The 14,866-nt window shown below is 53.4% G+C and overlaps 3 protein-coding genes, 1 long non-coding RNA gene and 4 other non-coding genes across 9 annotated transcripts; 1 reads left to right on the top strand and 7 right to left on the bottom strand.

Annotated features, from left to right (window-relative positions):
* Window positions 1-233: 233 nt before the first annotated feature.
* Window positions 234-3,211, bottom strand: MPDU1 (mannose-P-dolichol utilization defect 1). Its single transcript, XM_059907417.1, has 7 exons — window positions 3,069-3,211; window positions 1,836-1,901; window positions 1,515-1,647; window positions 1,096-1,181; window positions 858-976; window positions 583-693; window positions 234-445 (listed from the first exon to the last, which is right to left on the bottom strand). Exons 1-7 carry the CDS (start codon window positions 3,169-3,171, stop codon window positions 320-322), a joined length of 744 nt encoding a protein of 247 aa, XP_059763400.1. The 5' UTR covers window positions 3,172-3,211; the 3' UTR covers window positions 234-319.
* On the top strand, window positions 2,816-5,105 carry LOC132355190 (uncharacterized). The gene is made up of 2 exons (XR_009499559.1): window positions 2,816-3,116; window positions 4,910-5,105. It is a non-coding gene; the product is annotated as an uncharacterized LOC132355190 (long non-coding RNA).
* CD68 (CD68 molecule) lies at window positions 5,016-7,605 on the bottom strand. Its single transcript, XM_059907416.1, has 6 exons — window positions 7,387-7,605; window positions 6,801-7,303; window positions 6,167-6,286; window positions 5,961-6,033; window positions 5,674-5,844; window positions 5,016-5,360 (listed from the first exon to the last, which is right to left on the bottom strand). The coding sequence occupies exons 1-6, from the start codon at window positions 7,433-7,435 to the stop codon at window positions 5,227-5,229; spliced, it is 1,050 nt and encodes a 349-aa protein (XP_059763399.1). The 5' UTR covers window positions 7,436-7,605; the 3' UTR covers window positions 5,016-5,226.
* A 457-nt stretch (window positions 7,606-8,062) lies between these two features.
* Window positions 8,063-14,421, bottom strand: EIF4A1 (eukaryotic translation initiation factor 4A1). Of its 2 annotated transcripts, none has more exons than XM_059907413.1 (11): window positions 14,326-14,421; window positions 12,935-12,983; window positions 12,367-12,499; window positions 11,768-11,907; window positions 10,547-10,715; window positions 10,100-10,209; window positions 9,619-9,762; window positions 9,399-9,536; window positions 9,194-9,283; window positions 8,851-8,930; window positions 8,063-8,724 (listed from the first exon to the last, which is right to left on the bottom strand). In XM_059907413.1, exons 1-11 carry the CDS (start codon window positions 14,346-14,348, stop codon window positions 8,580-8,582), a joined length of 1,221 nt encoding a protein of 406 aa, XP_059763396.1. In that variant the 5' UTR covers window positions 14,349-14,421; the 3' UTR covers window positions 8,063-8,579. The 2 variants fall into 2 exon arrangements, with proteins under 2 accessions (XP_059763396.1, XP_059763398.1); XM_059907415.1 differs by lacking the exon at window positions 14,326-14,421 and adding an exon at window positions 13,673-13,775.
* Window positions 9,007-9,148, bottom strand: LOC132356252 (small nucleolar RNA SNORA67). Its single transcript, XR_009499777.1, has one exon. It is a non-coding gene; the product is annotated as a small nucleolar RNA SNORA67 (small nucleolar RNA).
* LOC132356281 (small nucleolar RNA SNORD10) lies at window positions 10,302-10,442 on the bottom strand. Its single transcript, XR_009499805.1, has one exon. It is a non-coding gene; the product is annotated as a small nucleolar RNA SNORD10 (small nucleolar RNA).
* Window positions 11,328-11,471, bottom strand: LOC132356268 (small nucleolar RNA SNORA48). The gene has a single exon (XR_009499792.1). It is a non-coding gene; the product is annotated as a small nucleolar RNA SNORA48 (small nucleolar RNA).
* Window positions 12,198-12,332, bottom strand: LOC132356266 (small nucleolar RNA SNORA48). Its single transcript, XR_009499791.1, has one exon. It is a non-coding gene; the product is annotated as a small nucleolar RNA SNORA48 (small nucleolar RNA).
* Window positions 14,422-14,866: the final 445 nt, after the last annotated feature.

Raw genomic sequence — 14,866 nt, 5'->3', positions numbered from 1 at the left:
CCAGCCTCTGTCCTCTAGGGTCAGAAGGGAAGTGGGGAAGTGGGGGGGACAGGGTAAGAGTTTTGCCCAGAATAGGTAAGTAGCTGGAAACTTCTGCTAAAGAAAGAATCTCAGCTAAATGATCAAATGTCAGCCTGTAAATCTCTACCCCTATCGTTTCTAAGGATCTGGGTCAACCAAGCATTTCCACTAAAGCTGCAATTGCAGAAGAACAGGGAATGATTAAAAGTCACACCAGCCGACTGGTTCAGATGGGAAGGATCCCAAGGTTGGGTGGATGAATAGAAACATGGAATGTACTCCAGGAGCCAGCTCAACTCTACTGCTCCTTTTTCTTCTTGTGGGGAGCCTTTGCATTCCAGTAGAAGAGGAGCTGGGCAGCGATGAGGCCATTGCAGAGGGAAGAGACTACAAAGGTTCCAGCCATGAGGGGGTCTCCAGTTTCCTGGGTGAGAGACACAGCTAGGGTTACTCTTCAGCACAGCCAAAAAGGACTCCAGAGAGGGAGCAGCTTTAAGTCCATGGGGAGAGAGAGGTAAGGTGAGGTTATGGTGCCCTCTAGAGGGGAGGAGGTGCACTCACCTGAATGGAGGTGAAGATTCGGGCCAGGGAGCCCCCAAAGAGCAGAAAGACTGTGATGGCTGAGAGCTGGCCCGTGTGCCCATTGCGGTAGTTGGTGGCTGCCTGGAGCAGCTGGGGAGGAGTTGAGAACCTTCGTTTTGTCATCTGAACTTGTCCAATGTTCCCATGACATTTCTGCATTCCCCTCAGTCCAACACCCCCAAACTTTGGGTTTCCCCTCTGCTCCTCACCCAGTCCCCCTTCCCAACATCCTCTCCCTTGTTCCCAGCACCCACCCTTCCCACCACCACAGCAGGCATGTTGGAGGCCTGGAGCAGGGTGACTACAGCCTGGGGCGTCAGTGGTGAAAGCAGCACCAGCAGGACCAGGGCGGAGCACGCTAGGAAGGCAACACCTGGGAGACAGGGAGATAAGGAGTCCTCATCAACCTCTGAGTCTTTCGGCTTTCCCAGGCCTGCATTCCCAGCAGGGCTCCCAACAGCTGCAGCCAGCTCTTGGGTCAACCCTCAGCACCTTTCACAGTCTGTCCTCTGTAGTGCAGGACCAGGAAGGCGATGGTGACTGTCTGGAGCATCAGGAACAGAGCTTCACCCCAAGAGCTGCAGAGTCAAGAGTTGGGGGGAAGAAACGTGGGCCTGAAAAGAGGCAGGCAAAGCCTCCATAGCCCATCCATCCTGGGGACCCAATTCTGATTACCCCCTGCCCTCCACAGCCCTGCTGGCTCCTTACCCCCTGCCTCCCGGCAGCCCCCACCTGCTTGACTCAGGATTGGACACTGGGCGTTCTTGGGATTCTCACCTCCTCTCACCACCAGAGATGACGGCTAGCGTTCCAGAAAGGCTTAAGCTTTCCTGCCCTTTCACCTCCCTCACCCTAATCCTTACTAGAGTTGTGAGCATTTACCCTTGGAGATTAAGGGTGGGGCCCCTCACCTGAAGGGGAAGTTGTTGGTGATGCTGTAGACCATGGTCCCGGTCAACGCCATTAGCTCTAGCATTACCGACTGGAGACTCAACCCTTCCGCGCTCTTGGCTCCCAGCATTTTAAACACTTGGGGTAGTTTTACTGGAGAAAGAGGATGAAAAGGGCAGGGCTGAGGGGCTGACATCCCTTGGGAGCACAGCACGACAGCTACAGAGCAGACTGGGAGGCATATTAGCCCCGCTTCTGGTTAAGGGACCCATCCAGTTCATGGCATCTTAGCACTACACCCACCTCCCAACAGCAGGATGGGAAGACGATAAGAAACATACCCAGAAGTGAGCCAGCCACAATGCCCAGCCCCAGGCCTTTGCTGAGGAGAATCTTGAGGCAGGGAACTAAGAAGACAAAAAGAGGTAAGCAGAGATGACACTTATGGAACCCAAGCCAGGGGTTCCAGGAGGCAGCTCGGGTCTAAAGGCTTGAAGTGCTCCTTTAGACCTTGACATACCCAAACAAAAGGAAGCCTTGGGTGGTCTGGAGGCAGGTGAAAAAGGCCTAGTTCTGCCTACTCCAAATCATATCACGTTCAGACAAGGTGACTTTCCAAAACAGCTTTTACCATTCCTTTCCTCTGACCCAACCTTCCATTCCCTGCCATCACATCTAAACTCCTTGATCTGACTTCCAAACCTCTCCCTTGCTTCCCTGTATAGAGCTGAGCAATACCCAAGAGTCCTCTGATCCTTTTTTCCCCGCCTCTGAGCCACTAGGCAACCACTTCACATGTCTTCTTTCTCCAAGGATAGGTTTCCTCTGTATCACTCATTCCTGAACACTGTCTCTGGCCCCTACTCAGGGACTTGACCCTTCCAGGGCTTGCTTTTATGCTCTAGCCACCGACATCTTCTCTAGCCTTGAAGCCCTACCCCCAAGGTGCCTGGCCCAGTAGTAGTCAGATTCTCGTGGGTCATGAACGCGGCTAAAACATTGTCCCGGGAGCACAGCTGGGGTACCAAGAACTGACGGGGGCAGACCGCGAAGGCTTCCCTAAAGGTCTGATGTCGGAAGCAGGTTTTGCTCTGGCGTCGCCTCGTAGATAGAAGGAGAAAGGCAAACAAGTTAATTCCAAAATTCGACCATGAGCAAACGTGGAGCCTGGAAGGAAAGCCACCGGGATGGCAGGATTCTTGGGGGCGCCGCAGAAGGCCTGGATTCATCAGAGGCTTTGAATCAAGTGTAACCTTGCTCCTGAAGGTATAGAGATCTATTAAAGGTTGGAACGATCTAATCAGATTTTAAACTTTGTTTTGTAAAATTTGAGTCTTTTCGTCTTTCACCGTCGCTAAAGCAAAGAACTACTCCCACCCGGCGACTCCCCCCTCTCGCCCAAATATGAAGTCCTCCCTCTACGGAGCCCGAGACATATCCGCCCCTCTCAGAAGCGACTTCCGCCCCGCGCGCCGTGGCAGCTGTCACTGCTGTCACTTAGTCCGCACTCACGCCCCATTTACGGCCGGAGGGCTCTGGAGCACAACTTTGACCGGATGCCGAATAAAACTCACCGTGAAGCAAGTCCCACTGGATGAAAATTTGGTCGTAGCATTTCTCAGGTAAAAGAATCGGCACCAGCACCCGTTTGAGCAGCCCGTCTACCTCGGTCGCCATATTGCAAAGCTAGCTTCCGCCAACCCCTTAAACCGCCATTGACTTACGGTGCGCATGCGCGCTCCGGGCACTCCGCTTCCCGTCTTCTCGCGACTAAGCAGGGCTGCCCCTGCCTTATTCCATCCCACCTTCGTTCGCGTAAAATAGGTCTCGCCCGGAGACCACGTTTTTGGACGCGCCCACCCTGCTGCTCGAATTTTAAAGCGTGCCAAAGCTGTACGCCTGCGCAGTTCCATCATTCGCGCCTTTGTTTACGCTTCCGCTTCGGCAACAAAATTTATCCTCCAGCCTTTCTCCGCTTCTCCTGCTCGGCGCCATCTTGTCTTCTTTCAGCTGACTTTACATTGTTCGAAGTTGAGAGAGAAGGAGCGTGAGTCTCCAAAATGGCGTTGGGCGGGGGGCTCTGTAGCTTTCTCTCTCCTGTGCTTTCGGCGTCTCCAGAGGACACGGCACCGATGGGAGAGGGACAGTCTGAGCCAGGCAGCCCTCCTTAGGCGCCGGGCGCATGCTTCTCCCTCCTCAGGTTCGCCCAGGCCTTCGCAGATGGGTGCGCCAGCAACTGCTGGGCCGGGACAGTGAAGCAGAGGAGGGGGAGGTGGGGAAGGTGAGACCAGTTTCGGGGGACGGCAACGCCTTTAACACCCCTGCGGGCTCAGCCCTGGCCGCCCCTGTGAAACGAGGGCCCTGGGGTTCCCTCTCACCCCACTGGCCCGAGGGCGCCACCTCTAGGCCAAGGCCCGCTCCTCGGCCTCCTGTGACCACGTGCTGAGCCAGGGCTTGGGCCAGGCCGAGGGGGCCCAGCAGCTAGCCTTGGGAAAGGGCATCTTGGATTACGCGGCGGGAGCGATGCCCTCCGCCCCCCAGTGCCGGGACGCCAGCTCTCGGCCATCTCGGTGCAGATGGGCCTGGCCATCACGCTCTGGTGGCTGGGCGCCTGCTGGGAGTACCACACCCTTCGGGGACTCCCGCACCACGGTCAGCACGGTCATAACGGGGTGTCGGCGAGGCGGTGGTGTGGTTGTTGGGTCCCTGCCACGTGCTGCGCTCAAAGGGCTGGGTCTGCAGGTCCTGGTGGCTGCTTTCTGTAGCCTTACACGGCTCCTGCAACTGGAAGGGTCCCATTCGGGCCTCGGGGATGCTCATAGCTGACTGTAAAGGGTCTGGCACTTATTGGTCGGGGAGGTCCTTTGAAGAATCTGGATTCAGGCTGCCTTGGGAGGTGCCATCCACCACCACTAGGTGCGCCACCACCAGGGACTTAAGGGTTGGCTCCGCGGGTAGCCCAGGCTGGAGGCATGTTGTTCCCAGGAGCATAGAGGGTGATTGTATGTGGAGTTCAGGGTACGCATTGTTCCCGTGGTTGATGAAAACCCTTTGCAGGTGAGATAGGAGCATCCCAGGTGCGGGGAGAGTTTAATCCAGGCTGTTCGCTAGGCCTGGGCACAGTGGGTAGGGCAGGGCATTTGAAACAGAGCAGGGCAGGGCTGTGACCTTCCCACCCACACTCATTGCTCTTGCTGTCTACTTCGCCTGTAACTGTAATATGAAGGTTGGGAAGAAGGCTGCTGGGATGGGTGGCTCCGCTGGATTGGAGGAGAGAGGGAACTGGAGCAGCCAGGGGCCCCAGAAGAAGAGGAAGGGAGGCGAGGCCGATTTGACACGAGCTGTGTCAGCCTTCGAAGGATGAACCCATGAGGGCATTGGGCCACACAGTGACATTTTCATCCCTCCTCACCAGCTGTTCCTGGCTCCCCAAGACTCAACCATGGAAGGTACAGAAAGGTGTGTGACAAGAAACTTACGGCTTTTAATTCTGGCAGGAAGGACAAGGAAAACCAAGGATAAAGATTTGATCAAGTTTTATTATTCTCCCACTGGAGATGGGGGAGGGGGAATCAGTCATATTTAATAAACATCTGTCTCCTCATCCCTCCCGATTGCATTATGTCTACTTTTGTTCATCAAGACAGGGAAGGAAGATAACTTTGTCTCTGAGTCAGTTGAGTGGTGAGAAATGAGGGCACCTCCTGGTGCCCTGGCTGTTGGGACAAATGCTCAGAGGGGCTGGTAAGTGGGTGGGCGTCTCCGAATGACACAGAAGGTAACAAGCACCAGGGTGAGGAGGCCGAGTAAGATCAGGCCAATGATGAGAGGCAGCAAGATGGATTGGTCACTGGGGCAAGAGAAACCTGGTGGAAAGATAGGGCAAGTAGGCATCACAATGGTGGTGGTTGGAATAAAGGTGGAAGGAGGGAGGAGGGAATGGGGGATGTTGGGAAGTAGGAGATTGGTGAGGGGCTGGCTCACCTAGATGACTCAGAGCAAAAAACAAAAGGGGAGCCTGGGCAGAGTCTTATAGAGGAGGGGAGGACAGTTACCCTAGCTCTGACAAGCTTGAGAGGGGGAGGAAATTTGGGGGTGCAGGAAGGGAGATTATAGGCCTTGGGGGGGAGGGCTTTCAGTGCAGGGGGAAAATTCTAGGAGGGAAGGAATAGGTCTTACTTGGTCCAAAGGCCCCTGTGGGGGGCAGCTGAGCAGCTTGTAGCTTCAGGGAGAGCAGGTCAAGGTGGAAAGCTGGTGAAAGAATGACGCTTGCGTTTCTGCAACTGAAGCTCCGGCCCAGAGGGGTTTGGAGATCTCGAAGGGATGAATTCTGAACGGAGAATATCCACTCTGAAAGAACGAGGAAGGGTCAGCTCCATATCCACATCCCCACCATACCCCCAGCCTAGGTCCCTTCAGGAGCCCAGACATCTAGTGCAAGTGATGAGAAAGGGAAGGTTACTCACGCGCTGCCTGGGGGAAGGACACGTTGTACTCCACAGTCACATGGTTCAGGTAGATGGTGCTCTGCAGTGGCTCCTGGGGAGGTGACCAGGAAGACTCAGGGCAGCAGGGGAGAGTGGCATCCAGGTACACAGAGTAAGGAGTGCGGCAAGAAGTTGGTAGGGGTAGGGCACTTGGAGGGTGAGAGTGAGGGATGAGGGTTAAGTACCTGCTTGAATCCAAAGCTGAGCTGTCCATAGGGGAATGAGAGGAGCAAGTGGGGATGAGCACCCTCACAGCCCCCTTGGGCCTTGGTTTTGTTGGGGTTCAGAACAGAAGTTCCCCAGGCCTGCAAAAGTTAAAGACGAGAGAGGGTCACAAGACTACACAGTTGTGCAATCCAAGGTTCCCTTTTCCCTTTGTCTTTGCCCTGTATTCGTCTACTTTTTTTTTTTTTAATTCTTTTTTTTTTTTTTAATTTTTATTTATTTATTTATTTATTTATGGCTGTGTTGGGTCTTAGTTTCTGTGCGAGGGCTTTCTCTAGTTGTAGCAAGTGGGGGCCACTCTTCATCGCGGTGCGCGGGCCTCTCACTATCGTGGCCTCTCTTGTTGCGGAGCACAGGCTCCAGACGCGCAGGCTCAGTAACTGTGGCTCACGGGCCTAGCTGCTCCGCGGCACGTGGGATCTTCCCAGACCAGGGCTCGAACCCGTGTCCCCTGCATTGGCAGGCAGATTCTCAACCACTGCGCCACCAGGGAAGCCCATCGTCTACTTCTTTACTCTTCCTCTTTCCCTTCCGAACCATAGCAGAAGGCCTCATCCCCTTCCCCTTATGTCCTCTACTGTTTTTTAGCTTTACCTCTCCTCCACCCTGCGTTGGGTACAGAACTCGAATCTGAATCTGGGCTTGGAGCCGGATGCAGGGCTGAGAACCGTTAGTCCAAGTGTAGTCTCCTATCGCCTCCTTGGAGCCCGGGCTAGGACTTGGAGAGGGTGGAGGTGGTCCTGGGCGGGGGGATCTGGTGGAGGGTCCTGGGCTGGTGGCAGTGCTGTTGCTTGTTGGATGAACTGTGGCATTTCCGTGACTGGTGGTGGTAGCAGGATGGTGAGTGGCTTGAGTGGCTGTTGAAGAATCGTGGCTGGTGGTGGTAGCAGGATGGTGAGTGGCTTGAGTGGCTGTTGAAGACTCGTGGCTGGTGGTGCCTGTGGTGCTAGTTTTATGAGTGGTGCTAGCTGTGTAAGTGGTCGTTCTGTGGCTGGTTGTTCCAGGGCTTGTGCTTTCTGTAGCTGTAGGTGTCACCGTGAAGGATGGCAGCAGAGTGGCCGATTTTTTATGAGGACAGTCATTCCCTGTCCCCTGGGCTTTCAGAGGAAAGACTGGTTAGCAACCCAGGGGCAGGCTCCTTCCCAGGGGCCCCCTCCCCTTCGGCCCCCTTTCTCCTTACCTGCTAGTAGACCCAGCAAGGCCCCAGAGAAGAGCACAGCCAACCTCATGACAGAGCAGCCTCCGCCCGGAGTCCAGCTTGGTTCTGTGTCGGTACCAGCTGCCTGCTCAATCAACCCTATACCCTCTGCCTTCGTTTGTTTGGAAAGAGGAAATAAATCTTCGACTTCCTGTAACTGAGGTAACCCAACCCCCAGCCTGACTCAGGCACCTCAGTCCCAGCCACCAATCTCTTAGTCATTAAAATTTTGTCAGAGTTAGACGATTGGCCCTGGTGTCACCGAAGTAGGGGCTATCAGCATGTGTCATGTGGGTAGTGAGATGGAGTTTTGGGTAAGTGGATCCTTGGGGATTCATTTGTCTGCCTCAGCAAAACATGCTTAGTGGTTGTGACGAGTGATTATCGAGCCAGCAGCCCCTCCCTGGGAGAGTTCAATAGGATGTAAGAGTTGAACATTTATTTCCACTCCCTTTCCTCTCGTCTGTTGCTTCCTCTTTGCTGAGACACGTGAGGTACTTATGATGGTCTTTGCCCAGCCCCTTCCAGAAAGGTCATATTATCCAGTTAACACGACCATTTTCCAGTCAACAGCAACAAAAGCTCAACAGAAGGGAGTAGAGCTGTACCCAGTAGCAGATGGGAGGGAAGGGGAGGTAAGAAATGACAAGCCAAGGCAGGCAGTTTCCAAGTCATTTTATTCAGAATTTTGTCTTTGTTTCCTGAATCAATAAATACTATACAAAACAATGTAAAAATGGCTACCATTTTCTCTCCCCTACTCCCCCCACGTGGGGACAACCCCCTGGGCCACCTAACTCAGGGGTTCTCCCTCCAGATTTGGTCCAGCAAATGAGGTGGAGTGACATTGTAGCCCCCACTGAATCATTTTCAGAGGAATTCAGGTGGGGTGGGGAGAGCCTCTGGGGTTTGGAGGTTGACTAGGTTAGGGAAATGGATTAGTGTTTTTGGGAGAAGAGACGGCGCCTACCCCAAAGAAAAGGGTGTCTAAAATGTTCACGGTTCCTTCTTTTGCCTCAAAAAGTGACATTTATTCAAAGAAAAAAAAAAAAAAAAAAAGAAAAAAAATGACAAGATGTCCATCCCTTGACTCCCTTCCCTCCCCCCTCCTGCTGCTCCTCAGCGCCCCCCAAGGATTGAGCCCTGGCTGGGGCTAGGTAGCAGGACAGCCCCTCTCAGATGAGGTCAGCAACATTGAGGGGCATCTCCTCGATGGAGGTGTTGTAGAAGGTCTCAATGTCTCGAAGAGTCCTCTTGTCTTCCTCTGTCACCATGTTAATAGCCACACCCTTACGGCCAAAACGTCCACCTCGACCGATTCTGGAAAACAAGGGGACCCTTAGAGTAAGTGAGGATAAGGGAGACGGAGAAAATCAGAAGCTTCCGTGCAGGGAGGACTGGGCAGGAGGGGACTGGGTTGGTTTAACAGTCCAGATCTGCATTTACCTGTGGATGTAGTTTTCCCTGTTGGTGGGGAGGTCATAGTTGATGACTAAGGAAACCTGCTGCACATCGATGCCTCTGGCCTATGTCCAGAAAGAAGGCAGCTTCAGTGTGTGAATGAGAGGACACCGTAAGTCTATCCAGAAGAGACTTAAGCATACATGTAGGCAGCCAAAGGAAGGCAAGGAAACAAACATCCCCTCTCCCCAGAAACCTGAGGCGTGCCAGATTTTATTCCAAGTTGCTACTTTCCTGAAGAGGGGCACTAGCAGGCCCCTTGGAAGAGGGAATCACCTTGGATTCTTCCATCTTCCTTCCACTCTTGTCCAAATGCCCTTCTACTTACCAGTAGGTCAGTGGTAATCAATACTCTGCTAGAGCCAGAGCGGAACTCCCTCATGATAACGTCTCGTTCTTTTTGGTCCATATCTCCGTGCTAGAACAGGAAACAGAACGGTGTAACAAGTAGGTGGGTTGGTTCTGAGAGAACTGACTGTGAGTAGGACCCTGACATGTGACACTGCTGGTAAAACAAGGTGGAGAAACCTCACCATGGCAGAGACGGTGAAGTCTCGGGCATGCATCTTCTCAGTGAGCCAATCCACCTTCCTTCGGGTGTTGATGAAGATGACTGCCTGGGTGATGGTCAGGGTTTCATACAAGTCACACAGTGTGTCCAGCTTCCACTCCTGGTGGGGTGGGGGGAGGAGATCAGTCAGGGGCTATACCCAACAACTTACCACCAGGTCCGCCTCCTGCACTGGGCCCCACCTCTCGTTCCACATTGATGTAGAATTGGCGGATACCCTCCAGTGTCAACTCTTCTTTCTTGACAAGAATTCTAATTGGGTCCCTCATGAACTTCTTGGTCACCTCAAGCACATCGGAAGGCATTGTAGCCGACAGCAAAACCACCTAATGGAAAAAAAGAGCAGTCTCAGGGTAGGGGGTACTCCAGAACTCCATGGCTCCCCTGGCACTTTTGTGTTTTTTTTAGATATCTGGATATCATCCAAGATTTATTTTTTTTAAAAAACTTTTTGGCCACAACACGTGGCATGTGGGATCTTAGTTCCCTGAGCAGGGGTCGAATCCATACCCCCTGCATTGGAAATGCCAGATCTTAACCACTGGACTGCCAGGGAAGTCCCTCCTTTGGCACCTGATAAAGCTCCATCATCACCCCAAGCACACCACAACCTATACAAAGCAACTGTCAGCCATGCCAGCAAGACCCCAATGTCCTCCTCACCTGGGTGTTGCTGTTGAGCTTTTGGAATATGTCATAGATCTGGTCCTTGAACCCACGGCTTAACATTTCATCAGCTTCATCCAGTACAAACATCTTGATGTACTTGGGAGCTGCAGAAAGAAGAACACCAACAGGTAGTTACTAGAGAAGTGTGAACTACACCTAACTTTCCCGATAAAAAAAAAACAGGGACAGGCGGTCTGCTCTCAGAAAACGAAGACTGATCCTCTGCCTGGGACCCCCTTGCCAGGCCAGACAATAGCCCTGGGAAGTAGAACACTACCTGGGCTGAGATGACAGGGAAGCCAGGCTCAGGTGACACGCATGGGGTTCATCACAGAGCAACTCTCAGAGGATATCATTGGAAATCAAATTGTGGCCACGTTAAGAAACTGGAAAGGCATGCATAAGGAAGTGACCCAGAGAGCTAGAAAATTGTACACTCACACAAGTATCTCCGGTTAAGCATGTCGAACACACGGCCTGGGGTACCCACGATGATATGCGGAGCTTCCATCTGCAGCTTCTGCACCTCAGCACGCACATTGGTACCCCCAATGCAGGCGTGGCACGAGGCACCCATGTAATCTCCTAAGGCCATAACTACCTTCTGTATCTGAAGCAGAAAAACATAAGTGCTTGTGTATTAGCTACAACTGCCACGCAGCATTTTAAGTGCTTATGTATTTTATTCTTCCCAGCTCTGAGACAAACACTATTAAGCTCACTTCTTAAGCAAGAAACAGGTAGGTTAAACAATCTAATTAAGATTAGACTGCTCATAAATGGCAGTCTCAGAATTTGAACTGTCTGGCTCCTGAATGTACACACTGATTCACAATAATGGCCCCCTGAAATAACTTCAATATGGCTTCTTAACCGATGAGACCTCACAGCTTTCTGGAAGTCAACTGTGTGACCCATTTATTTGATGGGTCACAGCAATTAGCTTTATGCGTGGAATGACATCTATGTACTGTTGTACTCCTGCCTATATTAGATGGCATGTTCACTCTTAAAGCATGTTCTAAACGTTAAGGGCCCTCGTGTGGAGCTCTACTGTAACTTCTTGTTTACACTGCCTTTGTTCGGAAGTTAGGCATAGAATGACCACGATACCTCCGTAGAACACTGTAAGAATACATTCCCTTAAACTCAATAATCAACTTATGAGACAAGTGTTTCTGATCTTCTTCCCCTCCAAGACCCAGGAAAATAGCCCAACATTTTATGTGCCCCAGCCATGAAACAGCTCTGGCCACCAACCCAGGCATCAAGCTACGATGAAGAAAGGACTAGACATCTCCTTTGCCCCTGACTGATACAAGACACCACCACCAATCAGGTGTCTCTTTGCCCATTGCCAGGGGGTTTTGTTCATAAAACAGCCAAACTTGCCCAGCCGGCCAGGCTCCACCCAGCAGCCTTCCCGTCTGACTCAGGAAATGGGTGGAGTAAGGGATGCTTACAGTGTTTGGTGAGGAAAAGGCTTACAATTTACCTAGTAAGTCTTGAGACATAAAAGTCATCAACTGACTTTACATCATCTCTTTTCCCCATACTTCAGTTCTTCCAAAAGTGGTAGGAGTTGGGGCACATAACTTCTGATTTCTGGTTTATGCTAATCACTTCTAAATAAGTCCTCCAAGGGAAGAAAGGTAAACTCACCTGCTGAGCCAACTCTCTAGTGGGTGCCAGGACCAAGGCCTGGGTGGCCTTTAGATCCAATTCAATCTGCTGCAAAATTGATATGGCAAAAGTGGCCGTTTTCCCAGTCCCAGATTGGGCTTGAGCGATCACATCGTAACCTAAACACAAATTAGGAGAGATATCTGATATGGTAGAAAGCATTCTTTGGACTCGTGGGACATTCAACAGCCCTGCTGAATAAGATCAGTAAGCAACCAATAGAAATATGTGCCTAGCAATAAGTGCTTCAGACTCTACATGACAACACAGTATCCAAACAAGAACAGATCTGGAAAATCAGGCCAGGTTTCAGTCATTTAGTACTGCACAAGATTGGGCTAGAAATACAGCTGTAAAAAGCCAGCATGATCTGGCTAAAACACTACCTTGTTGAAATTAAACCAGCAATCCATGTTTCCAGGGCATGAACCAGACATGGGCACAAACCAAAAGCCAAGCTGGGATAAACAAGGAGTTACTTTGTCCCTGGCTGATATGAGACAAGCACCACCAACCAGGCGCCACTCTACCCAGGCCAGGGACAGTCCAGAACTTGTTCTAGGGCAGAAGGGTCTTACCCTTGATACAAGGAAGAATGGCTCGCTGCTGGATGGCAGAGGGCTTCTCAAAACCGTAGGCGTAGATGCCACGGAGGAGTGACTCCGAAAGGTTCATGTCATCAAAGCTGTCAACAATCTCATTCCAGTTACTCTGTAGAAAACAAAGAAAATAGGAGAAATAGGGCTGTGCTCTTGCATTGGAGTAAACAGGACCTTGTGCCTGCACCATAGCTTCAGAGCCCACAACCTCTCTTTCTCCCCATGGAAGCCAGATGGTTGATGGTTCTACATGACCTGGGAAACCCCCCTAAGGGGCCAGCCCACTTGTAAACAGTGAACCTGGATGTTGTAGAAAGGAGAACAGAATCTGAGTGACATGTTTTAAGTATTTTAAACAAATTTCTGCAAGGGAGTTAAGGTGTCATGTCTAACTACCTGGGAGTTTTATGTTACGTAGTACAGTTGAATCCTGGGTTTCAATCACTGGTGCATTCACTAAACCACCACTTCAAAAGCCAAAGAACAATGCTAGTGGCACTGCCTTTCCCAGAGTTAAAGGATAATGGTGGGAGGGGTCCAACCTCACCTCGATGACGCCTTCGGGCTCCATCCCATCGGGGCCATTGTCTCTAGATCTGTCGGTTTAAAAATACAGTATGTAGAAATCCTGACAGCCAGCCTCTTCCTACCAGCAAACCAACCTTGCATGATGCCACCAGCCTTCACTCTCTAATCCAAGCCCCACGTGTTCCCAGAAAACAGAATAGTTACTTTACAACCGAGTCAGGCCCCATCTCGGGAGCGGATCAAGTCAAGCCGACCCCGACATGATAGAATAACCTTCCTAGAAGACCCAGAGGCTGGAAGGAACCGATCTGCGCTTAAGGGGCGCGGAGGTGGTGCCTGCCTCCGGGCCCACGTGTCCTGAGCCTGACGCTCCAAGCCCCAACGCGTGCACCTCCCACCGTGGCCCCTGCGCGCCGGAAGTCCCGCCCTCCCCTCCCCAGATGCCAGGGTAGGACTTCCCCTTCCCCCCACGTCATACAGCCCGCGCCCTCCCCCACTCCCTCGAGCCCATCGCCCCCCCTCGCAGTGCCCGGATGTGGGAGGCCGCGGGCGGTGGCGGCCTCGCGCACAATGAGCCCCAGCCGAGCTAGCAAAGGGGGAGATTGCACAACACTTAGAAGCGAAGCGGACTGGGGGAGGGGAACACCTCGGGACGCCATGTGCTTGCTCCCTCGACCACTCGGCGGCGTCCACCCCCCCCCCGGAACAAACCACATCCCGCCCGCCCCCGTCGCGAAATGGCGTCGCCCTCCCATACCTCAGGCCGCTCACCCCCGAAGGAAAGTGGACCTGACCATCCGCAGTTTGCCAATTGCCCGGCTTGTGCGGCAAAATGGACCCGCCCGCCCGGCGCCGGGTGGGCTCCTGGTGCCTCACGCGGCCGCTCCTCGGGGTTAGGCTCGGTCCTGGCCGTCAAGAAAACCAGCACACTGAAGGGCCGGCTTCTTCTCCCCCGACCCATAGCTCCACGCGACTCAGCGACTTGATTTGAGGACGCAGGCACCCCCGCCTTCGGCGAGTGGTACCGTCAGAATCCTCCGGAATCCCGATCGCGCGAGCCCTCCCTCCGGCAGTGAGGCAACCGGACCGGCGGCTCCGGGCCACGCACGGTCGCCTCCACCTTTCTTTCCCACGCCAGGTCGCGACCTCGCCGCCCGACTCGGCGCCGGGGCTTCGCGCACCTCGCGCGCCGAGCCCCGAAACCTGGGCCGTCCTCGGCCTCTGCCTAGGCCCTGGCGGCAACGTCGGCCGTGGACCCGCCCCTCACCCCCCCAAGGGTGCTCCCGGCTTGGTCGCCCCGCAACCCTGGGGGGGGGGGCCTAGGGCGGTGAACCTCAGCGTCCCCCGGCGGGGTCCTCAGAAGGGACGGCAGGGTAAATAGCCACAATCTCTTGCAAATGTCTTTCTTACCGGGAATCCTGACTCGCAGACATGATCCTTAGAAACTAGGGCGGAGTGCCCGCCTATCGACAACTTATAGAGAGCCCGACCCCGCCCCAGCCGTCGCATTGGCTTGGCCTCCTCAGCTCCGCCTGCCGCCGCTCAGCAACCCGGCGTGACGTTTATTCGTCGGCGCTCTGGCACGCAGCCACCATTGGATAGCTTGAGTGCCTATCAAGGTGAAGGCCCGCCCCGCAGCCTCATTGGCTAAAGGGCCCGCCGTTCTTGCCGGTACGGAAGTGACATACAGGACTCAGGCCTCGAGGCCTGGCAGCCATCTTGGTGCCCTGCACCCCTACACGTGCGGAGGCGAGAGTGCCCTGGTCATGTGGCCTAGCAGACCCTATCACGCAAGGGGGGCGAGGTTTCAGCCTCCAGGGACTTCCGGGCTCCCGGGACCAGCACTTCCTTCTACCTCTGCTCCAGGTCTCCACTGGACCCACATTTAATTTTGTTCTCTCCTGCAGCAAAGATAAATCGGACACCGACTCCGAATGTACAGGGATAATGG

Source organism: Balaenoptera ricei, chromosome 20, assembly GCF_028023285.1.
Source record: "Balaenoptera ricei isolate mBalRic1 chromosome 20, mBalRic1.hap2, whole genome shotgun sequence".
In the NCBI taxonomy this organism is placed as follows: Eukaryota; Metazoa; Chordata; class Mammalia; order Artiodactyla; family Balaenopteridae; genus Balaenoptera; species Balaenoptera ricei.
The sequence above is the reverse complement of the archived record's forward strand: the minus strand, read 5'-3'. Positions and strand labels throughout refer to the sequence as shown.